The sequence below is a fragment of the Lineus longissimus genome, chromosome 6, assembly GCF_910592395.1.
Source record: "Lineus longissimus chromosome 6, tnLinLong1.2, whole genome shotgun sequence".
In the NCBI taxonomy this organism is placed as follows: Eukaryota; Metazoa; Nemertea; class Pilidiophora; order Heteronemertea; family Lineidae; genus Lineus; species Lineus longissimus.
In genome coordinates, this window is record NC_088313.1 from 13372555 (window position 1) to 13398834 (window position 26280).

The following is a 26280-nucleotide window of genomic DNA, read 5'->3' on the forward strand; positions in this document are numbered from 1 at the left end:
ATATAACATTGACCCCATAAAAGTTTGGACCACGTGCGTTGATTTACATCACATGACCTGCTACGCGGATTGGATATAGCATTGACCCTATCCTCCTCATCCGTTCGGTACTTCCTTTGTTTGCCTCGCGGGAAAATTAAACTTTTGAATCCGAGCATTTTAAGACGATCAAAAGGTGAAAACCTGACTGAAATCGAGATCAGAACACGAAGTAGATCTTTGTGACAAAAGTTAGAGGGGTTGGGTGTCTGCTGTCGTGATGTACACTACAGTTCGTCATGCAAGTGATGATGGGATGATTGAACTAAGATTCATACATTATTTATTTGGCCGCGGCTATTCTTACGACGATCCCTAATGCATTTTACATACAAAGTACTGGTTATTCTTACGACGATCATTTTCACCTTTTGGGCCTTAATCCTAACCCTGACGCTCACCCTGACCCTAACACTTACTCCTAGCGCCAACCCTAACCCTAACCCTTCCTTTACACTAGTCTTATCTCCCTAGATCCTCAGTTTAATCTCTGGAATCGCATAAATCCTAAGTTACGACTAGTCGTAAGAATAGCCACTTTGTATTTATTTTCTCTTCTGACTGTAAATTACGCTAGGCCTACACTACAGTGGAATATCTCTTAGTGGACAACTCGGTTAGCAAGACGTCCTCCTTATTATACAGAGACACTCATGTTGATCTGCAGTCAGCCAGTTTCGACTTAAATTATGACACCTCACGTTTTTTGGTTAAAATTTACAATCCCCGATTGGAAATGACGTAGTTTGATCGCATTCAACTATAAATCCATAGAACAGTGGTGCTTCGTTAGTCAACCGGTGACCTTTTTTGGGGGTGTGATCGGGGATTGTAAACTCGTTCCCGTTTTTTTATCAGTAGGCCCTATTAGTATTATTATTAAGGAGAGCATTGGACGTCATTCCCAAGGCCAGGGTGTCCTTGATACGGAGGTTCTACTGCACATCAGAAATAAAGAGCTAGTATATAATAACACCAGTTTTTGTACATCGACCGTCTTTAACTGTGGCCTGCATCAGGTCTCAAAGTAGAGTAGGCCTAAAAAGCGAGTTCCACCAATATCTTAACTGATCTACAAAAAAGAAGTTATTACATAGGCTACAGTGGACACCACCCCCTTAGTGGACATCTCTCCACTATGGACGCCGTCTCATTCAAGGACACTGCATTTGGTCACATATTCAATTGATCATTTACTATGTTTACTACATTGAATGTGACCTCTGTAATCAGGATGCTCTCAATTAAGGACAGCAGTTCACAGTCCCAAGGGTGTCCCTATTAGAGAGGTTCTGCTGTAGGCCTACTTTATTTGTAATTTATTCATCTTGATCAGCCTGGTGATTTCCCATTCTCTTTTAATTACAGCCCTGTCCATCCACAAAGCCGTTGTTCAATAAAAAAGCATGAAGACTATGATATACTTCATTTATCTGGTTCAATTTTACCTGATATTTTCAATCACAAGGATCAGATCATCTAATGGGCCCTGGAGGGTCTTGGAGGATTCTTACTACAGGATGGACCAAAGATATGGCAACGGAAATGTTGTTGAGACATTGATTATTGACGGAAACAGAGAAGTGGATGCAATTGATTTCTCCTGGAGAAGCACTGGATTATGGTATGCATTTGTCTGTGTCCACAGCAGATTGCCGCTTTAGTCCATGTCCATATTTGTGGAATCTTAAGACGGCCCTCGTATTGGATCTTGATGTCTTAATGAAATGCCTTTAGTCCAATTCACGAAATGGCACTGCAGGGCTGGATGACTTCGAGGAGGATATGTTCCCCAATCAAAATGGACATGCCCTGACATTGTGAGTCAGGATGACGTACTAGCTGGCAACCGATCAACAGGAGTTTGTCAAGAGCTAGAAATATTACTTCCTTAATCATTTTCTTGATTTTTATTTTCATGAATTGATATCATTCTTGAAAATCGTGATGATAAATGCCCACAAAAATGTTACCGTTGCAGTGAAAGAGTGTATTTTTCTGAATTTTCTTTTACCGTTTCAGTCCTGCACTGCCGCATCAAGATGCAGACAAGTTTCTTCTCTCTCAAGATATGGTTCAAAATTTGGCCTATATTGGAGCCATACCCCGTAGCGGCATCAAACAAGTCCGCATTCATTGGCTCTTGGATCTCGTGAAAGTTTCCAGGTAAAGTAAAGGGACTAAGCTCATTCGATCGTGGGAATTAGAGTTTAGGCGTATGAAGATTCATACTGGTTACATCATTTTGATAAAACTATTGAGAGACATCCAAAATATTGAAAGACTTTCAATTTCATCTGATGAAATAATAAAATCTGTTCCGAGTCTTTTTAAATTTTAGAATGGACATTTGCACTTGCAGTTGGTAGTACAGATGAGTGGCTAAACAACGGTCTCACAAAAACATCAATATTCAGTGATGTGTTGTTGTTATGTATTCAAATTCCCAGGCAATAGTCACCTAGTTGGACTACAAAGCTTGTCCTCCCAGAGTCGGGAAAAATCTGCTAAAGCACCTGCTCCGAGATTTCCGAGAACTGTTTCTAGAGGGAAAAGAAAGTCTTCGAGTAACTGAATGAAGAGAACTACAGTTTCCTCGAAGATTTTGATAAATGTGACCCACCACAGCAAAATGAGACGCAAGTCGCTTCGAGCTTGACAGGTTGAGACGGACTGGTTGTTTATTTCACTATTGTCTGCCTTTTGTGAAATCTGAGCACATCAATTTCTTCTATTATGTCCTGGTGTCATTTTAGGCTCATCTTCTGTGTGATATGCAACCCATTTTGCCGTGGTGGGTCGCAAATGATAAGTTTTTGATAAATATCCCTCCAATTTTGAAAAAATATTAAAGAGAGACATGCAACATTTCTCAACATCTTGGAACAAACTATTAAAATTCATTGATTTTCCAGGTTTGAAAATGGAACTCCTGTCTATAATTTCTCCCGCCTTGACCAGCTCGTGCAGACGCTGTGGATGAACGGTCTTCGACCAGGATTTGAACTGATGGGAAATCCGTCCAACATTTTCTCCAACTTTGAGAACAAAACTCAAGTCTTCATGTGGAGAGATCTTGTCCATACTTTGGCAAAGAATTATATCGGTGAGCATGACGTAGAAAGTTTGCTGACTTCTGTGACCATTCTCCAAGCAGATTGAAGGCTTATTCTGATTTTCTCTCTGCCAACACAAATATCCATTACACAATGAGGTCCCGGACACTGCAAACAAGATATTTTGGTTGCATGCGACCATGAAAGCAGGTCGCCATGACAAAAATCATTCCTTCGCAAACCGCTTTCGATTAGGCACGACGTTTTTGTAACCTGTAGTTTTGCAACGGCTTTTTCAGACCAATACGGATTGGGATATGTATCGACGTGGAACTTTGAAACTTGGAATGAGCCGGACCATAAGGATTTTGACGGACTGAACATAACAGTAAAAGGTAATTATAGTTTGCTCTTACATGTAGATGTTGAGAAGTGCTCCAGATCGCTCTCATTGTCACAATTGCTCTTGGATTTTCATGAATCTGCTTATTAAAGGGGTACGCCGTTCGTAATTACAGTACCAAATTGGTTGTTTCCATTCAATTTGACCTCTCTAATCAGGACACCTCTTTATTAAGGACAGCACTTGAATCTGTACATCCTGTCCAACCATTTTGGCGGAATTAAGGGGCTGACCCGGCCCTGGCCCCAACTATTTTTTGCCAAATTCGAGGTTTTCCTAGTGAGAGAAATGCTTAAAAAACGGTGCTCTGTGGTGTTTGTGCTGTGCCCTAGCTTTCTGAGAGCCCCCCTTTCTGAGAATCCTGGATCCGCCCCTGATTAGTGACATAGCTCCTGTCGGTCTGTTGTCAGTACGTCATCATGACGCACAATGTTAGGGCATGTCCACTTTGCATGGGGAACATATCCTGCACGCGGCCATCATTTTCTGGAGCGATCGTGGTCAGAGTGAAGTTTTGAATGGATTAAAGCGACTGGACATGACGTAAAGATTGCTTTGAGGTAGGTTTATTGAAAATCCAAGAGAAATTGTTGAAATGAGAGCCATATAAAAACTTTCTCATCATCTTGGAGAAAACTCTAGATATTTCTTGATTGGTTATTACAAGTGATTTGATTCCAAAAACTGTCAAATTGAGTACTGAGTAACGCTGAGTAACGCTCTGAGAAAAGAAAGTGACACTAACTCATTTTGCAGAAACTTGAAAACACCTCTCTTCCAAGAACATTTTGGAGTGCGAAGGCTTTTAAACATTGTCTTCTCAGTGGGAAAGGCGCTATGTGAAAGCTAATTTCATTAATTCCATTTTTGTATTCATTACACAAGTTCAGCATCTATGTGGAAATACATTTGCCTGCACATCCTGGAGAAGTCCCTCTTGGTAAAATTCATTTCATTTTAATCTGCAGGTTTTCTTAACTATTATGATGCTTGTTCAGAAGGTCTTCATCGTGCAAGCCCAGAGTTGAGATTTGGCGGACCAGGGGCCTCTTGTCGGGAGGGCTCCTTTTCAAAACGGTGCTGGGCGCTTTTGGAACATGTGTCGAATGGAACAAACTACTTCACTGGTGAGAAAGGAATCCGAATAGATTTCATATCATTTCACAAAAAGGTAAATACAGTGGAACCTCTCTTTGCGGGACACCCTCTCTATCAGGGCAGTATTTTGTTCCTAAATCTGTTGTTGCTATACAATTTGTCCTCTGTAATTAGGACACCTCCCTATTAAGGACAGATGGAAAATCTTCATCGTAAAATCATTGATGGCCCATGGTAGAATCTTTGATTAATCTCCTTATTCTGTGACGGAAACTTGTGTACAAAGCCAGTTGGTTGATAGTTACTGCTCACGTTGTTCGAGCCATTGTAGAATTGACCAAGTGGATTAATCTAGCCGAACCTGCAAACTGGCCTAGACTACTTACCAGCTGAGTTCATTATCTGACAAATCTTGCTGGTAAGTTGACAGCAAAGTTTGTCAACTGACTTAGGAGCTTGGCCACCAGCACTTGACCTACTTTATATAAATGCCATAAATTGGTCAAATGACCAATCTTTGACAAAAGTTGCATTTTCAGTGTTGAAGTGTATGAAAGAGTAATACTAACATTTTATCATTTCATATTTCAGGGGGGCAAAACGCTGCCAGTCTCGTCTAGTATCTTAACTTCAGAGTACGAAACCATGTCGAAGATCTACAATGAATATAAGTTATTAAGAAAAGTACAAGTATTTAATGAGTGAGTAATTTTTTTAGGTTATCGTCCATCCTGGGCTACACTCTTGCGCATGAATGCTGCAGTTACCAGTTCAGACCAAGAGGTTTTGAATATGTGGATCTGTTCAATGCATATACTAATAATGTGGCAAGCTTTGCCATATATGTCCAAGAGTCTTTAACTTTGGTTTGTATGCATGACTAAGGCATCTCAATATTGAGGTTAAAAAACACTGACCAGGTACTTACCATGTTGTGTACATTGACCCATGTATTTCAGCTGAGCGCCATGCCCTTGGGCCTCTTGTTTAATAAAGGGGGAGTCTCTTGAGAAAATGCCCATTATAGTTTTAAAAGGGGAGTGTCTCGAGATAATCCCAGGCATATTTAGACCATTATTGTTTTAAAGGAGGAGTGTCTCGAGATAATCCCAGGCATATTTAGACCATGATTGCTTTAAAGGAGGAGTGGATCGAGATAATGCTTGGCATAGACCATTATTGTTTTAAAGGAGGAGTGGATTGAGAAAATGCCATGTTGGCACTAAATATGATGATTCAGCTGACATTCGGGTATTGTTTCAACACACTCCTCTCCTAAAACTGAATGAGTTTTTGCTTATACTGACAGTCGAGTTACCAAAAAATTGTCCTTCAAACGATAGATCCCCAGTGTTCACTTCTGTTTCGGAGGCATCTACTTACTGTTTGTCCTTTTGTATTCGTCATTTTTATATCTATGTCCTGTCTATACAGTGGAACCTCCCTTAGTGGACACCTCTCTATTAAGGACAACCTCTCTATTAGGACACTAGTTCTAGACCCAATTTGGTTGTTTCCATTCAATTTGACCTCTCTAATCAGGACACCTCTCTATTAAGAACAGCATTTGTCAGTCCCAAGGGTGTCCTTAATAGAGAGGTTCTACTGTATTTCTATGTATGTTCGGCTCTATTATAGATAGCCTATGTGGCTTGTGTCAGTTGGTCTAATAAAGCCTTTGGTAATTCTTTTCTTGGTTTCGTTAATACCATATAGGCACTCCTTACCCATTATTTCAGCGAAGGTGATCCGCTGGTTGGATGGAGTAAACCGCAAACCTGGCGAGCAGACGCACGATATGCAGCAATGGTAGCTAAGGTAACGTGAATGCATTTAAAGTAAAAGCTGATTAAGATCCTCAGAAGTGGGGAGGAGCCTCATAGCCTAGTGGCTTTGAGATCCCAGGGTGAACCCTGGAATGGATTTTTGATGAAGCAGCGTGGCTTTAAACAAAATAAAATTCCTGGCTCTTCACCGCTGTCCTTCGAATGAGACTCACAACCGAGGTTCCTGGTGTCTGGTGTCTATGCCAGGGCAGGTGTTCAACTAAATCTAGTTCCTATTTCTAACGCCAGGCGACACCAATAGTCAGTCATAATGCCCGATACATGCATGCATGCTTGCGTGTTTATTTGTATACAATTGGTGTGTGTATGATGTTTCATGATATCTGCGTAGTAATTTAGGCTATGTGTAAGTAGTCTTGTAGGCCTGCCCAGGCCATTCTGCACTCAGTGACCCCTGATGACGTCATCGCCCTGAGGGTGCACTCTTATCTCTTATGACGTAATCAATGACGCAACCCAAAGTGGAATTCCCCAACCCCGTGACGTCATCAATGACCTCACGACTTCGAGGCATGCCTGGGCATGATTTGAATAGCACTATTGTTTAAAGATAGGTGCATTGTTTAACCGAGTGACGTGGTAATGATGATGACATCACCGTGGATGTGTTTGGGCAAGTAAATGGATGTTGAAATAGTGTAATAGTGCATGTGTATAACATGAGTTGTGTTACTTGGTATCATTTGAAGACTTCAAGGCACGTCTGGGCATGATTTGAATAGCGCTATTGTTTAAAGATAGGTTCATTGTTTGACCGACGTGATAATGATGATGACATCATCGTGGATGTGTTTGGGCAAGTAAATGGTCCCACCTAAATCATGGGTTATCCCTTTTAATAATTTTAACCAGTGGACTATTTATTGCATTACACTTAAAAAAGCTTAACAATAGAATATGTACTCTACCGTCTCTGATGTTAGCCTGGCAACAGCGCTATCACGCTTATGGGGTGATTAAATATTATAACATTATCTAAGATTTCCTGAGTAAGTTTCTGGATATGATGTGCAATATGCTGTAACGTGTTTAAACATGTTCGCAGACGCCGCTATTACCGCGCGAATTTGGAAAAAAATTCATTTTCACATCGTCATTCATTTAAGCTGGATCTCTGTGTTTGTGTGTGAGAATAATTTGTTTCAAATTTCCCCTTTTTACAATTCATAATTCTCGAATTTCACAGAGTATTTCAACAGCCCAAGTTTCAAGAATGGAAGGTAGGTGTTTGAATCTTAAAATTATAAATTTCTTCTAACCAGTCCCATTATCAGGCGGCCCCTCTGTTTCTTATATTTTTCATTTTATATTATGCCGCCAATTTCTCGATTTTATTCAAATCCGATCATCAATTAAAGGTCTACAGCTTCATACCGAGTGAAGCACATGTTCAAATGCTTTATTTTTCATGCATGCATCAGCCAATCTGAAGGACCCATTTTAACTTTATTACCGGTCTGCACCCCAGAAATGGTATTGTTAATTTGGTTGTTTCATAAAAGCTAATTGAACTTGGCAATGTTTCTAGGTAATATGGATTCATTTTTCAACAATCTGTCCGAGTCCCAAGATATGGCCCTGCAGCAAATGATGGATCAGGTGAGCCAGGTTTTAGCATCATTTTTTACCTCCCAGATTTTTGCCTATTCCTAAGTTACTTTTGTCCCCATTTTACTAAGTTTTAAACAAAAATCATATTCTTTGCAGAGACCGTCAGGGTCTAATCCCGATGAATTTATCACGCTACAGCCGGTGAGTATTATGCCGCATCGATTCAACAAAATTTTTAAAAAAAACAAACCAAATTGAAGTGAATCGATAAACCCTAACTAATCCTTTATTTGATTGTTTACCTTTCAGACTGTCACTATGCGAGATTGGCGGGCCGTCCTCATCTTTCTGTACAAGGAATTTGAGGCGGGTCGGCTTTCCAAGCCTAAGCAGTTCGAGACGAGGTCCGAATTGCATCAGGCAATCCGTGATTTTGATGTGGTGGTGAGTGTTACGATTTTATTATCTTGCATATCATATTTTTCACTTTTACTGAATTCACCCGGGAGCTTTTCTTTGTGATTTTTCAACCTATATGTGTTTTTCTTCAGGCTGAATACAGAAGGCGGATTGACCTGCCCGTCTGTCTGCATCGCCTGAACCCGCTTGGGCGGAATGAACGAGTGCGGTATTTGTACGACATTTACCGGGATATTATTTCAGTAAGTTAAAAATATCACCGACCTATTCTGAATATTTCCATTGTTATTTCTCCACATTATTAAATATAATCTTTACAAATTATCTATCTAACTGACTTTTATTTCATTTTCAGTGTAGTGGTGAGGACGCTGATGAATTCAACATCTCCATTACATTTTTGCAAGACGAGCTTCACGCTGAGATTTTGGCTAGTCAGGCAGCTGAGGTAGGCTTTAAACTGACGACGTTGCTCAAACATGTTTAATTCCGCGCATTTCAATTTATATCCTGTTGTGCAATTTGAATATAGCGCCGCCATAAAAAAATTTTTCAACTCATACTCCAGGCTAAGAAGAAGGAGAAGGTTGCCCCTGCCCAGCCTGAAAAAAAGAGGCGGAAGGGCCAGCAGGCTAAGAAGAAGAAGGAGAAGGTCGCCGCTGCCCAGCCTGAAAAAAAGAGGCGGACAGGGCAGCATCCCCACTCGGCTCCAGCACCGGAGTCCGAAGTACCGACTTGCGACAACGGGGTAGTTGAATCCCCAACGCGTGGGCTGCCTATGCCTGAGGTAAGTTGATGATCTTATTATACAACAGTTTATTTAAGTGGTCATGATATTTGTTACAACTCAATGATTACTCGGGTCCATTATTGCTCCCTTTTTTCCATTACAGAATGAGTGGCGGAGTGTGCTTCTCACCTTACACGGTGACTGGGACGGCGCCTCGGTTAGCCTCACCGCAGAGCTACATCGGGCCATTCTCGAATTCAATACACAGGTATTTATCATTCATCGGGCCGTACTTTTGTCTCACTTTAGCTACTTAAAGTAATCTCTTAAAAAAAAAATAAACACGCAACTGTTCTTTCATTTTAGGCGGCAATGCCCATAAATGTCGATGTGAGTATGGCTACCCAGAGTACGCTCCCTCCGGCTACAAGGCAGGAATTGATACTCCATTTGGCGAGAGCTCGAGCCAGGCAAGAAAAAGTTGCAACTGGTAAACCTCAAGCCCCTGGTCAGTCAAGTGGGCCATCTGTCATGGTAAGTACCCTTTGAGGGTGTACTAGATTACATACTCGCTGATTTTGGTCATAAACGTGTTATGTTAAACACCAACTTTGCTATAACGGCGGTCTTGTTTTCCAGCACGGCGGTAATGACCCCCGACCTGTAGGCCACTCTCAGGCAGGACCTTCAACACGGCAACAGCAGTCTGATGCGGTGGCTGTCAACTTACCTCTATTTACAATTGTTAGTGAGAGGCGCCGTCGTATCCCTAAATTCACTCTGGAGGGCGTAGATCTGACCGTGAGGGTCCACCCGCCTCCCATTCAAGAAGAACTCCAGTTGACTCTGAGGCACCTGAGAGCAATCTTTAGCCAACTGTTGGAATCGCAAACCAGTCACATGGAGCCGCATCATCGAATTCGGTTAACCCTGAACCACCCAACTTTGGGTAATGAAATATGGCTCCCTTTTATGAGAGTAGATAAATTGACGGTTGACGTCATTATGGACGAAGTGGAGAAAGTTCTCCAAGCCCATCAGGGGTTCACCTTCGACCATAATATAGTCATACATTTGATACATGTTAACACCAGATTACATTCTTCTGGATTTTCTTCATAATGTAAGATTGTAAAACCTAGGGGTCCTATTTTTCCAGCATGGCGGTGGTGACCCCCAACCAGTGGACCAGCCAGGACCTTCGTCAACGCCTCCTAGGCAGCCTGATGGGAGGGTATTACCTCTATTTACCATTGTCAGCGAGAGGCGGCGCCGTGTGCCTAAATTTTTTATGCAAGGCATGGACCTCACTGTGAGGGTTAACCCACCGCCGATTCAAGAAGATTTTCGGCAAACTCTTAGTCATCTAAGAACCATGTTTGCGCAACTGCTTGAATCCCAAACCAGGCACATGGAGCCGCATCATCAAATTCGGTTAACCCTAAATCACCCCACTTTGGGTAACGAAATTTGGATACCTTTTATGAGGGTGGACGAATTGACGGTTGACGTCATTATGGACGAGGTGGAGAAAGTTCTCCAGTCCCATCAGGAATTCACCTTCGACCATAATATTGTCATACATTTGATACATGTGGCCGTCCCCCATGGCGCTGGCTGGTCTGACAGATCAATAATGAATTTCAATGAAATGTTGAACTATCCAGGATGTGTCATACGTATCGAAAATAAAGATTCGTTATGTTTTGCCAGGGCACTCACCACCGCCATGGGGTATGTAGATGATCTAAAAGAAACAGATCTGGTGAAGTGGATAATCTTGGGCAGGGTTGCGGGTGCCAATTTTTAGGGGCCCAATACCTGCACCGGCTGGCCAAAGTGCCGAACACTGGCCAAAATTTCAAGCTGTTTGCCAGATCATCAGCTGGTTATTATTTCAAAAGATTACTTTTATGGCGTCGTATACAAAGGCCCCCCTGCTGAAAAATGTGTGTATCTATTACACCAAGACACTCATTATTCAGTTGTCACAAAGATGAGTGCATTCCTCAATCGGAGTTATTACTGCACAAAGTGTGACCGGGGGTATAGCAATAGAGTCCGTCATCGTTGTATTGAGAACTGTTCCTCCTGTCTTAGAGAGGATTGTAAATTTGAAGCTTGGGTTAGCTGTGCTGCATGTAACCGTATCTTCCCTAGTCAAGGGTGTTTTGACTTCCACACGACGCCGACCCCTGTGCAAGAAGTTGTTGGGGCCGGTAAAAAAATTAAGATAGGTGGTGTATCGCCTTGCGATGACTTAAAGAAATGCAAGTGTGGTAAGGTTATTAAACGGTTAAACATTGACAATCCCCACATTTGCGGGCAAAAATGGTGCAAGCTCTGCGAGCGCATGACCGAGCCGGGGCATAGGTGTTATATGCAGCCAGCGAATGGTGCTGATCTGTCGGTTGAGCAAAGGCTTATTATTTTGCTTGAAAAGCGGCTTAGGGATGGTACATGGTGATGATGTCAAAGATATTCATCACCAACTTGAAGAATTATATCTTGCTGTAGAGCGAGAGGCAGAAGAAGAAGAAAAAAAAAATCATGTTATGTATTGTTTGATTACGAAGCTATGTTCCACGATAGCGGTAAGCATGTTCCTAATCTGATTGTGGCTCACAGCGTTTGCAAGAAATGTTTTTCAAAAAAAGGCTTTTGTAAAAAGGGTGAGTGCGAACAACATGTGTTCAGAGGAGAGAAGTGTAATGAAGATTTTTGCGAATGGTTGTTAAATAAATGGGGGTAGCGATTTGTCATAACTTTAAAGCGGGCCAGATATTTAAATCTGATCAGCGAGGTGGCTATAGAGCAGATATTGATGTGGGGTTCCATACCCTTTATGTATACTCCGATATTGTATCAGCACAGGTGGAAGGCGATAGCATGGTGCCCCTGATTCGAGTTGTAGATTTTAGTAAGAGGCATGATGGGAATACTGTAAACATTTACAAAAACCCCTACTATCTCCCTGTTGTACGTAAACAATTTGATAATATACAAATAGATATAAGGCGCGATAATGGCGAATTGGTGCAATTCAGGCGCGGTAAAACAGTGGTTGTACTCCATTTTATGCAAAAATGAGGGCAAATTACAAGCCAGATGTAGGTTGTTGCTGCGATTACTACATTGGCCAGGCTGGCGGTAATGTACCCTTCTATGCCGGTACAACTATGCAGCATTGCGGTGGAGTGGGTGATATTTTAAAAGGGTTGTTTCGATCAGCTGTTCCAATTTTAAAGTCAGTTGGCAAGAAAGTACTACCCAAATTAGCAAGTGCTGGCTTGAGAACTGTAAATGATATCATACTGAAAAAGAAAAATCTTAAACAAGCGCTGATGGCCAATGCCGGTGAGGCGGGGCAGGGCTAACCAGAAATACAATAAAAGCAAGAGCCAATAGCGGTAAAAGGAAGAAGCCAAGAACTGGGACAAGAACTCGAAAATTAGCTAAGCGCCCGCGGCTGAAGGAGAATTATTAAACAATGGCTTTAGTTCATGAGAACTCGGCACCATCCACCAAAAGTGAACTTGATATTTTTCAATTACCGCCCACGTAAATTGCCGTAGATTTAACCCAGTGGGTGGAATTCAGGCCTCTGAATACACTAACAGATTGGGGTCCAATAGAGTTGGTGGTGAAGGATGAACCTGACAACTATCTGGACCTCGCCCATACGCAGTTATACATCAAGTTGCGTGTGATAAAAAAAGACGGTACCAATTTAACTCAAGAGACTGTAGATGTCGATGGTAATAAGACGGCTGGGTCAAAGGTGGCCCCTGTTAATCTTTTACTGCATAGCCTGTTTTCACAGGCTGACGTGTCCTTCAACGACCGCTTGATCAGCCCGAGTAGCAATACATATCCTTACAGGGGTTACTTAGAGACCTTACTTAGCTACGGCGCCGAGGCCAAAGGATGAGGCCGGGAAATTTGACGTTAATGACCCTTGGGCCGATGCTCCTAACAGTGGTTTAGTGAAACGTTACAATAGCATTAAGGGTAGTAAAACGCTAGAGTTACTCGGTCGGGTGCACACTGATGCTTTTAGTTTGCAGAAGTTGCTTTTGAAAAATATATCGATGTAAAGTTGAAATTTATCCGTCAAAGTGACGCATTTGCCCTAATGTCGGCCGATGAAGACCCCTCCTACAAGATTAATATTATGGAGGCGGCACTTTACGTTAAAAGGGTTCATGTGGCCCCAACCATACAGCTGGCGCATAATAGAGCCTTGGAAAAAGCCAACGCCAAATACCACCTGACCAAGACTGATGTTAAAGAAATAAATATACAGGACGGTAACAAAGGATAATGTTTTCTTGGGGGAACTACCCAAGCGGGTAATATTAGGTATGGTCAATGATGCGGCTATGTCTGGCAATTTTAAATTAAATCCCTTTCACATGCGACATAATCACATCACTTATTTGAGTACTTGTATTAATGGCCAGCAGATACCTTCCCTACCACTTAGACCTGATTTAGATAAGGGGGAGTATGCACGGGCCTACATGTCACTTTTTTCGGCAAATGGTAATTTGTATAGAGACCAGGGAATAGATATAAGCAGAGGTGAATATGCAGAAGGATACACTTTGTTCGCTTTTGATATTTCGCCTAGTATTGGTGAGGACAGTCTGTCACTCATTAGAAAGGGTAATTTTAGGATTGAAATGCATTTTGCTGAAGCACTAACGGAGACAGTAAATTTGCTACTTTACGCCGAATTTGATGATGTCTTTGAAGTCACAAAAGAAAGACAAATACTCGTGGATGGGTAGCCTTGAAATAGGCAACATTCTCTCTAAAAAGATACCAGAATTTGAGGGTGTGTACGCCATTGACACTTTACCAAAGAAACTGCGAAAACATCCTTCTGCTTATATCATTAATTCAGCTACAGTTAGCGAGCCTGGTTTACACTGGATTTCTCTGTATTTTACTTCAGATAGATCGGGTTATCTGTTTGATAGTTTTGGTCTTAGCCCGCAATTTTATTTACTAGAAATGTAGATGAACAGGAATTGTAAAATATGGAGTTATAAATAATGATAAGCCATTACAGAGTCCACTGTCTTCTGGCTGTGGTGCGTATTGTATATATTTTCTGTTAATAATAAATGCCCAGGTCAATGAGTGGGCTCGCCCTTTTGGTAGTAATGTACTAATGAATGATTGTATTGTACTTGATTTTGTAAAACGATTCGTCGATGTTGCATTAAAATTAATTCTTATTAACCAAATGAGTATTTTCTTCTTTTTTTTTAAAGAAAAACACGAAGCAAGGTATAGAAAAAACACAACCATGATTTTGAAAGGTGATATTTTTTCATACCCTCGGGTATTTAAATTCAATTACAAAAGAATGGCACGACAATATAGATCAATCATGAGAAAAATCTTGATTGCCCCTGCTAAGCCATGTGTCTGAGATTATCCCACACGGCCACCTACCTCATAGTGGGGGCAAGCTTTTCTGGCAAGACAACATTAACAAGACGGCTTATAGAGGAAAATATGTTTGAGCCTGTTCCAGAGCACATTATCTGGTGTTACGTTGAATATCAGCCGCTTTATGATGAAATGCAACCCTTGGGTATTGAGTTTATGGAGGGGTTACCAACCGACATCTATGATAAGCTAGACCCCACAAAACGACACTTGATTGTCATTGACGACTTAATGGATGAAGCAAAGGACGACAAGATGTTGTCAAAACTATTTACTAAAGGGGCACACCACAAAAATGTGTCTGTGATATTCATCTTACAAAATCTATTCCCCCAGGGTAAATATTGTAGGAATATTAGCCTGAATGCACAATATATTACACTGTTCAAATCAACATTCCGAAATAAAAGGATGGATAAGCTGTGTAATGATTTAAACGGGTTGCATCTTAAAAGGGAGGCACCCCATTTCATTGTCAAGTTCGATAGAGTACATCACCACATACTCCAGTGGCATTTGAGGACATTGGAGCGAAAAATAAAACATGCCTGTGCCAAGCAGTATAAAAAAGCACGGTCCTTACCTGCACGTCATTGCCACGGCGAAAAAGGGTACGCGGGACGCGGTTATCAATCATCTGATAAGCACCTTATCGATGCAATATGTGAATGCTGTAAAAATTCGCTTCATGGCAATGTTCACCATAGTGAAAAGGATAAAAACAGGACAGGCAAAATGAAGTGCGGCCCGAGCTATTAAGTAAATCGACTTACCACGGCGTACACAATGTCGGGAAATCTGCTTCGCATGAGGTTGATGTTAAGAGTGTCGGGGGATTGATCAAAGCAGTTTATATATCACACTCTGTGCAGGCCTGAACAAATTGAAGAACTGCTGATGTCATTAAACTAGGCCGGCCATAAATAGCGATGATGTCATGGCGTTGTTTAAATGACAATAGCCGCCATATTGCAACACTGAAACAAGTTAGTGCATGATCATAGCTATATTGCTTACCTATCAGTTCCAAGTCCTGCCATTCGTCAAATGAAAGCACTATGCCTTTGATTGAGGGGGTACCATCATAGCGTATTCTACGTAGATTAAAGGTCTGTTGTTTCAACCCATCTTTAGTTCTGTTGCAGATGATGATTTTGAAACGAACGTTGATCTGTATTACTGTGCCACTGAGACACTCAGGGTTATCAATCGATGTATTATTCAATGAGACTGGAAGGCGCAGAGGGGGCAATAAAGGTTGTCCGCCTTTCTTTCGATTGGTTAATCCAGTGGCAAGGAGGATGATCAACCCCAACACGCCCACGGTAACAGTAACTCCTACACTAATCTTTTGATTCCTATTCATGGTGAATCCTGATATTTTTGATATTCGCACTGGTTAAAGTTATTAAAAGGGATAACCCATGATTCAGGTGGGGGCCATTTACTTGCCCAAACACATCCACGATGATGGCATCATCATTATCACGTCGGTCAAAAAATGAACCTATCTTTAAACAATAGCGCTATTCAAATCATGCCCAGACGTGCCTTGAAGTCTTCAAATGATACCAAGTAACACAACTCATGTTATACACATGCATTATTACACTATTTCAATATCCATTTACTTGCCTAAACACATCCACGGTGATGTCATCATCATTACCGTGTCACTCGGTTAAACAATGCACCTATCTTTAAACAATAGCGCTATTTAAATCATGCCCAGGCATGCCTCGAAGTCGTGAGGTCATTGATGACGTCACGGGGTTGGGGAATTCCACTTTGGGTTGCGTCATCGATTACGTTATAAGAGATAAGAGTGCACCCTCAGGGCGATGACGTCATCAGGGGTCACTGAGTGCAGAATGGGCTGGGCAGGCATACAAGACTACTGTGTACACTGGGTTTGTCATATGAGGGTACCACAAGGTGGTGTATTGTTTCAATCACTGCAAAGCTGTCAAAAATGAAAAGTTTTCTGTGGTGATGTGCGTCATTTTTTATGGAAACAACTACCAAAGCCTTCCACAGCATTTGAATATTTTCCTTAGCTCCTCTCTATAGAAATCTAAAGACACTGTATAGATTATGAAGTTCACGCTGTAGTTGATAGAAGTGACTTGAATGCTATACTCCGATAACTCAGTGAAGAAATCCAAAGAAGCCTCTCTCCAGCCTGCCCATTGTCTATAAAGTGTCTCGTATACAACATAGCACCACAACAGGACATAGGGGGACATTAGCAGAACATAAGTCGTTGAGATGGTCAATAAGTTGACCAAGATGTGCATCTCTTTCTTCGAACGTGTTTGGTCTATCGTACCGTTTACAATTTTGTCTTTAGTTTTAATCCCAACTATGATGATGATGTTTAGTACCGTTATGATGATGGATGGTAAAACTTGACACTGGGTAAAGATATGGATGGCATGAAAGAAAATCAACCACTGTGGCTTCTCTGTCATTCTGTAGAAGCAGACAGAGCGATCGAGGTGGCCTGGCGGATGTGGGCCAACGATTTCATTAAAATCAAATAAGTATGACCAGTTCGCCAAAGAAAAAACTAGGAGGCTCATTATGACATACTTTCTTCTTGAAGCGACCAGTATGATTTGGGCCTTCAGCGGCCTCAGCACCGCAATCATTCTTTCAAATGAAAATGCAATGATGGTCCAAGCCGACATGAATTGACAATTGAACCAGACATACGTGTGTATTTTACAGCCAATATTATTCCAGCCTCGAACTGAAATGATGCGACCAAATGACATGTAGTACAAGCTGGTTTGCTCCCAGAATCCTAGAGCTACAATCAGGTTACCGAGATCAGAGACGGCCAAACATCCTAAATATATAGCACTAGCGCTATCACGCTTCCTTTGCCGAATGAAAATCACAATACTTAAAACGTTGCCAACGATGCCCATAGAAACAAAAAAGATGGTCATATAACCACCAAATACTGCAATGAACATGTAAAAGTTCTCATAAAGTGAAATGTCCAGATGATAATTCTTGACTTTAGTGATACTTCCATCTAGGGAGGACACAGCACTGTCTTGTTCAGTTTCCCCTGTTTTAGCGGGATCCATTATGCCCTCTGTGCATTGGGAAATATGCAATTAGTGTGTCCCTTTTATGTCCAGCAGCTACTGCAACCAGAAAACCCTCTTGCTATCAAGCCAGGTTCAATAGTCTCTGCCCATTGAGCCTGGGCTCTTCAGTCTCTCACATACGATGAAAAGATTCAACCTCAAAATGCCTGCATAAATACAGCCGAGTCACAATTGGCATACCTACTGCTTCAGGTAAGTAACGTGCCACTTACGAATAATGTGTGCGCACACGTTCAGTGTTCCACAAGGCTATTTGTCAGGGTGGCCCACCCTACCTTGGAAGAGCCACCCTTCCTTGGAAGAGCCACCCTGCCTTGCTCTAGAACTTTGTAGAGGGTTCCTATAGGACCACCCTACCTCAAATTGCTGGCCACCCTACCTTGTGTTGCACACTGGTAAAACGTCATGCAAATCAAGGGTATCACCCTACCTTGAGAAAACCCTGTGGAGAACACTGACGTTGCGTGTAAGTATGCAAAATGGGTCAATCAAAATTATTTGAGGTATCCTCAGCTAGGACCAATTATACCACTCAGTGAAAGCAGTGAGTGCATTCTAATTATTTCAGTTAGGTTATTTGTAATTGGGTCTACTTTAAAACCTTTTTCTCACAGAATTGGGATAAAATATGAGCCCTCAATGACGATTTTATCTCAATTTACGCGCAACTTATGTGCAACATATGCAAATTAAGGGATGTCAATTGTGATCTGGACTGTAGGAAGGAACATAGTACACAATGCACATCAATGTAAAGTGTGGGGGGGACGTGCTCCCCATGATGAGTTTTGCACAACAACGTGAGAGGTCAGGAGGTATGGTTTGAACCTGTGCAACATAAATCGTAGTTCTTGATTGATAGGATGCCTTTTGTAGTATTTTGTCTTTTATAGTATTTTGCTGCTCTAAAAAATATTATGATTTCGATTCTGCGATACCACATTGCGACGAATTTACAAGTATTAGCCAGCTTCACCTAACACTATAAGAAGCACGAAATAAAATGTTTCTCTCTGTTGGTCATTCCTTCCTCCAAATTCGGCACTGCCAAGTAATGACCAGCTTCACTGAACACTATAAGAAGAACATAATCCTCAACTCACTGAGGCCACCCAACCTCTCCATGCCCCAAACTAGTGAATGTAGAATGCTAGAAGAGTCCTGCTTCCTCCCAAAGACAGTTATCAGAGTAATCGTGGCGATTATCTGGGTTATCCAATGCCAGTAAACTCCTCCGAGGTATTTACGCTTCTGGTCGAATATCAGAATCAATTGTACCGAAACTACTGATGCTTGCCCTCGGGGTTAGTTCCCGCAATTAACAAATGTATCATCTTTATCCCCTACTTGTGCAGGAGCCTGAAGGCTGTTTAGGGGTAATACTCAAATCAAAAATTACCAGGCGACAAAGTCAGGGCGACCCAAAAGGATTGCTTATTTGTGTTGGCCGAAAAATCTTAATGGTTTTTCAGAGGATAAAACATTTTAAAGGGTTTATCAATCAATACTGACTGATTTTTTCGCTCTCTTTTTTAGCTATGGTACGGTCCCCCAGTGCATTCCTAAGATTTGATTATTTCCCTCACCTCTTCTATCTTGTTTTATCGCCTTGGTAGATAATCATGAAAATTAGTGGCCGTCAAAAAAATATCTAATTGAAATCACTGTTGCTGATGAGTTGCCGACATGCTGAATTCAGAGTATGAAAAAGTTGAAACTCACAAAACTGCTAAATAAAATGGCCGCAAATTTTTCCAGTTTTAAACTAAATCACTGAAATTCTTTATTCATCTACAGTAGAACCTCCCTTAGCGGACACCTCACTATTAAGGACACCCTCTCTATTAAAGACACTAGTTATGGTCCCAAATTGGGTGTTTCCATTCAATTTGACCTCTCTAATCTGGACACCTCTCTAGTAAGGACAGTGCCTGTCAGTCCCGAGGGTGTCTTTAATAGAGAGGTTCTACTGTACTTGTTTCAATAGAAAATCTTACCAAAGAAATTTTGAATATGCATCAAGCAGAAGGTAGAAATATTGGAACTGCCTCGTGTTATTTTCAACTGCGCACAAAAACAAAATTCATCATATTTCAGTCGCAATTCAGGTTGCAGTGACCATTGTATTATTACATTCTAGAATGTCAAATGGTAACTTATATTGCATGACAACTTAAAAAGAAGCGGCTCATATTCACTTTGAAAGGAATTGTTGTCGTGTGTTGCCGAGTGTGAATTTCACAGGTCGGTACACTATACCTGTACTTTTCTTTGCTGAAATCAACTACATAAAGACTTGCATTTACGTCTCAAGTATTTCAAACATGATATCAAAGCTCAAGAATTAAGGATTTTGACGATTGCCTGTGCCTGAGAATAAGCATACCAAACTAGTGTCATTTTCTGTTATCACATACATGTACCACTTTTATGATTATTTCAAGGGATTTGTAGCTCGAATCATCTCGCCATTTGTTCCTTCCAATCTAAGACCCCGAGTACGCCTTGCGTCGCAATTATATGAAATCCACGGCCGCAATGACACGATGACGTTACCCCAACAGGGACAATGGCGTACCTCTGACTGCAGAACAACAACACGTTGCATCACAGAGACTCTCCATCGTGTCACAGAGGCCACCTATGTGATACAACCATTCAATCTACAAACAATATTCTACGACTGTATTGCACGCATGACAACCAACAGAAAAAATCAGGTGAAATTGTTTTGCAGAGTCGGAAATTGGTTTAAACGGTGTTCAACCGAAAGATAATCAATTAATCTATGGTTTGGTGTGATTTTCTGTCACACTTTGAGCTTCAGACGGGTTTTCACTACCTCGATGACGTCTTGGTATATGATAAATTCTTATACGCGCTGTAAATTCTGATGAAAAGTAAGTATGCTTTATGCTTATTCAACAAATGGTATTTAATAGTTTTAAGACAAAATCAAAATCCCCAGTTTGATGAGTACATACTTTATGGATGGCCCTTTGAGGAGTTGAGAAGCTTGGGATACATTCATTACACTCTTTCAGATGAACGGAGAATATCTTGGGATGCAGCCATGAGGACCGAGCTCATCAGTACAGAAAAAGAGGAATATCAAGAAGACTTTTCACTTTACAATAACTTTTACAAATTCGTGGCACTATTTGGTGGTTACATGACCTTGTTTTTTCTTATTATGGGTGTTTTCGGTAACACTTTAAGTGTAGTCATCTTCTTTCGCCAAAGACATCGTGACAGCGCCAGTGCTATCTATTTAGGATGTTTAGCAGTCTCTGATCTAGGTAACCTAATTGTTGGGGAAGGATTCTGGGAGCAAACCAGCCTGTACTATATGTCATTTAGCCGCATCATTTCCGTTCGTGGCTGGAATAATATCGGTTGTAAAATACACTCGTATGTTTGGATGAATTGTCAATTCATGTCGGCATGGATCATCATCGCGTTCTCAGTGGAACGAATGATTGCTGTGTTGATGCCTCTAAAGGCTCAAATGCTCCTGATTGCTTCAAGAAGAAAGTATGTTATACTGAGCCTTCTGATATTTTCATCACTGAATTGGTTGTACATGATGTTTGATTTTATCCAAATCATTGAGCGACCCTCCCCAAACCAAGCACGTCGTTCCGTTTGCTTCAACAGTGCCTTACATAAGCCTAAGTGGTTCGTGTTATTCGTCATCGGCCAACTTTTTTCCCTGTGTCAAGTTTTGCCATCTGTTATCATAACAATTCTAAATGTCATCATCATCGTCAGCATCAAAACAAAAGACAAAATGGTATCTGGTCCGAAAGACCAAACACGGTCTAAGAAAGAGATGCACTGCGTGGTCAATCTGTTGACCGTGTCAACAACCTACGTTATCCTTATGTCACCATTTGTCATATTGTGGTGTTATATAATATATGAAACGACGTTTCGGCGGTGGGAAGGTCATAGTTCAGCCTCTAGGCAGTTCTTTACTGTGTTATCGGAGTACTGCACACAGATCACTGCGATCAACTACAGTGTGAATTTTATCATCTACAGCGTATCTTTAGATTTCTATAGAGAGGAGGTAAAAAAAATATTCAAATGTTGCCCGAGAAGACATGTGTGCCAGTCTGATTCTGCCAAGGGAAGGAGGTGAAGAAATCTTGCCAACAGTTGTACATGTAGGTGGTGACAGATATTCTGATGCCCATTGTGCCTTTATCTTTTGCCATTCAAGAATGTTTTTCTTTCCTGATGTGATAAATGTAAAAGGCCCTGTAATTCCGACTCTGCTAAGACCACCATGGAGAATCAATCCCCAGATTGCCGAGAATCATGCAGACCTTCCAGCTAGACGAAAACGTTCTTCAATGAAATTGGAAAACTGTGTTATTGGAGTGCTGCCGTCTGGTTAGAAGGTTCTTCAAGCATGATTTCAATCATATTTAGAGAAAAATGTGTCGCTAGTTCGTATGGATAGCAGTTAACCTCCAAATTGTGTCTCTTCACCCACCAAAGTGAAGTAACGCCCCTTGGTAATTTGAAATGTGTTTCAAAACGATATATAAGGGACCTGCCAAAAATCATTTGGGACCCTTGAAAATCAAATTATAAATATCCAAATTAAGAGAGCCTGCCAGAAAAGACTTAAAGGCATAGTCCCTTGTTCTTGAGTGTCTATGCCATGAACAGTGTATCTCCTTTGTGTTGGCGTGAAGAATAATTCTGGTTTCAGAATGATTACTCATTAGCTTATTTCCTACTTCAGGTCATTGTAGAGCATCAAACTCTTACAAAACAAGACATACCAATGAACTTTACGTTACTGAGCAACGACAATGCATTCCTGAGTTTCAACCCGGAATTCTTCACGCAGCGCACCCTATTGGCAAGATTCCAAATGAACAATACGAATCCGCCACACGTCCAGTTCATCAGGAAACCAATCCATAGTGTCATGGGACTTTTGAGCCTAATTGGCGAAAAGACGCTTTCAGTAAATAACACTGGAGAAAATATAGGACTTCGTGGACTCGGATCACTGCATATTCCAAAAGATGAAACTCTGACAGATAATGTTGATTTGTCAGTTCTGGTTGTAAATTCTTTGGACACGGAGGAAGGACCATACAATGCCTCTGTAAAGGTCACCATCATTGAACCTTCTGTTATGCGCGCAAAAGGTTGGTGTTGAGCTTCACAAAATTTGGCCAAGAAGAATATTTCAAAATTATTTGCCTTTATAGACATTTTAGTGTTTGTTTGGTGGGCGAAATTGGACCAGGCACTGCCAATCAGAAGTATCTGTGATAAATATTTGGGGAGATTATCGTCAGCTTTAGGATTTAAGTTCTAGCCAAAATGGTCAAAACCCTTAAATTGATTCGACAATTTCAGAATTAGTGATGGTGCAGTACCAGATAGACCAGAAGAATGGCAACCCATACAGAGCCTGGCTAAAAAGACACCAACCTTTCACTCCTTCCTCGCAAGATTTCAAAAGTATGAGGAACGCAGAGGTAAACCTAGACCAACTGAAGTTTTGTTGTAATGGAGAAGCAAATACGGGATGTCCTCGTGAATACCGGTAGACTATCCTTTTTGTATTATAAAAGTAGGACCATACAGTCCACAAAAGGATACCAGTAGGACTAAGTAGGCCCTGGGCCCACCTTTATTGTAACTTGTCATGCACAATCTGCAAAGCGCAGCTTTCCATACCGCCCTGGAACATTGACGAACAATACATTAGAGGTCGCCGCTGGTGTGGCTTACAGATCTTTAGCCATGACTGTGACGACCTGTGCACACAATAACATTTAAATGGCACCCGATACCGGTATTCACGAGGACGACCTGTATATCATACTCCCAGGTATAATGACATCCAACCGTCCACTCAGAGGAGGAATTTCTTTTATCGCGTTGTGGGTGACGCACTGGGCCCATCTAAGCAAAACCGAAGGCAGTTCATAAACCGATGGATAGATGACCGTGAGAAATAAAACATCCTGCGACATTCCATCTTACGATCCTGGAGTGTAGGTATGGACATTGAAGCAATGAGGCCCTATAGAAGCTCGCAAATGAGATGACTTTGTCCGACGAAAGGGCTGATCCACCACACACTCAAGTATAAGAGCCCTCCATCTAAGATCTCGTCCAATGGCCTATAAGGTCTGTACAACACACTTATTTTTTTCCAGGGCATTGTGCGTATTCTTGGTCCATCCCATTTCCAATTTGATAATGGAGTGGCCAGCTTTGACATCAGCGTGCCTCTCCCAGGAGTCGTCTTTGCCCACATTTGTGCCAAGCCAGCGGCACAACCTGACCAGGTAGGAATCGGGCAGACGTGAATTGCATTATGGAAAAAAGTCTGCCACACAGTTTTTGTAGGATTTTGTTCCATTTTGCTTTCGACTGCAAAGCAATGCGAAATAATGTAACACGCCTCTCCCAGGGATTGTCTTGACACACAATTGTGCCAAGCCAGCGGCACAACCTGACCAGGTAGGAATCGGGCAGACGTGAATTGCATTATGGACAAAAAGTCTGCCACACAGTTTTTGTAGGATTTTGTTCCATTTTGCTTTCGACTGCAAAGCAATGCGAAATAATGTAACACGCCTCATTTCAATAGTTTGTGACACATGGTTACTTATATTGTTAAAGGCTTACACTGCTCTTTAGAAATATGAAATTTGTAATTGAATTTGAAAATTTCAAGTTACGAAAATACGTACTAAATACAAATTTAAACATGCCATTGTGTAGACAGGTATACAAACACTATGAATACCAAGTTTCAGCAAATTCGTATGCATAATCATTAACTGCACTACGGCATTGCGTAACTGAATTTCTTTTTTACTAGACCACCAGTAATTACCAAACGGCTTTGCCCTTTCACTTTCACACTGAGCAATTTTACTTTGTAGGTCCCCAACCTTACTGTCCAGAATGTCACAGCGGGAGTAGTCTTACTAACATGGTCCGATAGCTGTGTTCATAGTCGGTGGGTATTTCACTATTTCGGATTGTATTCTTCAGTGTTTGCTCTGCACTTGGAGGTCTCATTCTCCAGAGAGTATACTCCTCCTCCAAGGTGGAATAAGCATTTTTGCGTGCCACTACAGTTAGGTGCCGAATGGATTATTGGCCTAGTGACTCCGACTTTGGACAACATCATCTTTGTGGATCTTTGTACCTTCATGGATGAATCAATCACATCCTATCACTGATGAAGGATGTGGAGTATTTAACCCTTGAAGGAAATATGTTGAAAATCACTTCTAATAATGGGAAGTTTTGAACAGTCTGGTAAAAGCCTATAGTACGAATAAGTTCATAAATCTGAGTAGTTTGAAAAACACCAGTCACTGGCACAACCCTTATAAATTTCAGCAGTGCCATTGTGTAGACTGATATTCAAATATTTCAGCGAATTTGTATGCATGATAACTGTACTATGGCATTCCGTATAACTACATTTCGATTTTCCTGGACCACCACTAATTAGGAATGGCATTCCCCTTTAAGTTTTATGATCTCTTTTACAGATGTCTACTCACATATGAAATAGAATACTCTGCCACCAATAATGGTAACTTCTATAGGATCAATATGAAAGATGACATATTCACTCTCTTCGTCTATTCGCCCCATCAAGATCCTTCAACAGGTAAGCAAGAACGTTGTCTGAGGTAAATTATTTGGATCTATCACGAAATGAACTATAAAACCAAGGCCTTGGTAAGCAATGGGAAGGTACTTATGACAGATATTTTTCTCCAGATTACAGTCCAAGTCACAGGTTTGACTGAAAGATTGAGATCTATTTGCCCTGCAGGTCACACTTGGGTGACAAAGGAATGACCGCCCTCCACACATTTGTTGGCACAAGAATGCTCTGCACATCATCAGGAGTGAGCCCCCCCCCCCCCCCCCCCCTCCAAGATTCATGATGAACTTGGGCTGTGCTATAATTGCAAGATTGGCCACCCATCCCCGATAGATTTTTTAAAACAACTGAGGCCAGCGACGGGAGGCCACATTGAGTACATCAGTACTATTTTATCTTTCCAGCTGAGGTTATGGTGAGAGGTTATTACCGCGTTCGAGCGACAGACTACTGGGGGAGATCGGGAGAGTTTTCCCTTGTCGTCCCGTATGGGAATTGATCAAGCTGGGCAGCAGGCTTAACTACATATCATGTATAAGAGGATGTCCATCATTAACAATGATAAATGTTTTCTGGAAGCTGAGCAATGTCAATAAATCGAGGGCCAATATGCCTGGCCCTGAATTATTATAAGAATATGGAATGGGTGTTGCATCACACAGCTGAAATTAATGAATTTGAAAGCTCGTATGAATCTGATACAGATGTAATTGGTGCTATTCAAGATTATAGGTGCTATTAAATAAATATTTACGCACAGAATTTATTTTGTTTATTATTTGTAGAATCTATCGGTTGTTTAATAAAAAAGTTTAAAGTATGCCAGAGTTACAAAACCTTGCAATAAAATCATCGGTAATGTCACCAGGGTAACAGCAG

At 41.3% G+C, this 26280-nt stretch overlaps 2 protein-coding genes across 3 annotated transcripts; both read left to right on the forward strand.

The window, feature by feature from the left end:
* Positions 1-106: 106 nt before the first annotated feature.
* LOC135489314 (alpha-L-iduronidase-like) lies at positions 107-26155 on the forward strand. The gene is made up of 14 exons (XM_064774615.1): positions 107-175; positions 1408-1663; positions 2062-2205; positions 2955-3145; positions 3395-3490; positions 4467-4669; positions 5188-5297; positions 6336-6414; positions 22486-22900; positions 23115-23236; positions 23924-24055; positions 24659-24735; positions 25280-25401; positions 25806-26155. Exons 2-14 carry the CDS (start codon positions 1446-1448, stop codon positions 25898-25900), a joined length of 2004 nt encoding a protein of 667 aa, XP_064630685.1. The 5' UTR covers positions 107-175; positions 1408-1445; the 3' UTR covers positions 25901-26155.
* On the forward strand, positions 6450-13177 carry LOC135489315 (uncharacterized). Of its 2 annotated transcripts, XM_064774618.1 has the most exons (10): positions 6450-7663; positions 7972-8042; positions 8151-8195; positions 8304-8438; positions 8546-8656; positions 8770-8862; positions 8983-9201; positions 9308-9412; positions 9511-9678; positions 9784-13177. In XM_064774618.1, the coding sequence occupies exons 1-10, from the start codon at positions 7657-7659 to the stop codon at positions 10264-10266; spliced, it is 1437 nt and encodes a 478-aa protein (XP_064630688.1). In that variant the 5' UTR covers positions 6450-7656; the 3' UTR covers positions 10267-13177. The 2 variants fall into 2 exon arrangements, with proteins under 2 accessions (XP_064630688.1, XP_064630686.1); XM_064774616.1 differs by having other exon boundaries at positions 6450-8042.
* Positions 26156-26280: the final 125 nt, after the last annotated feature.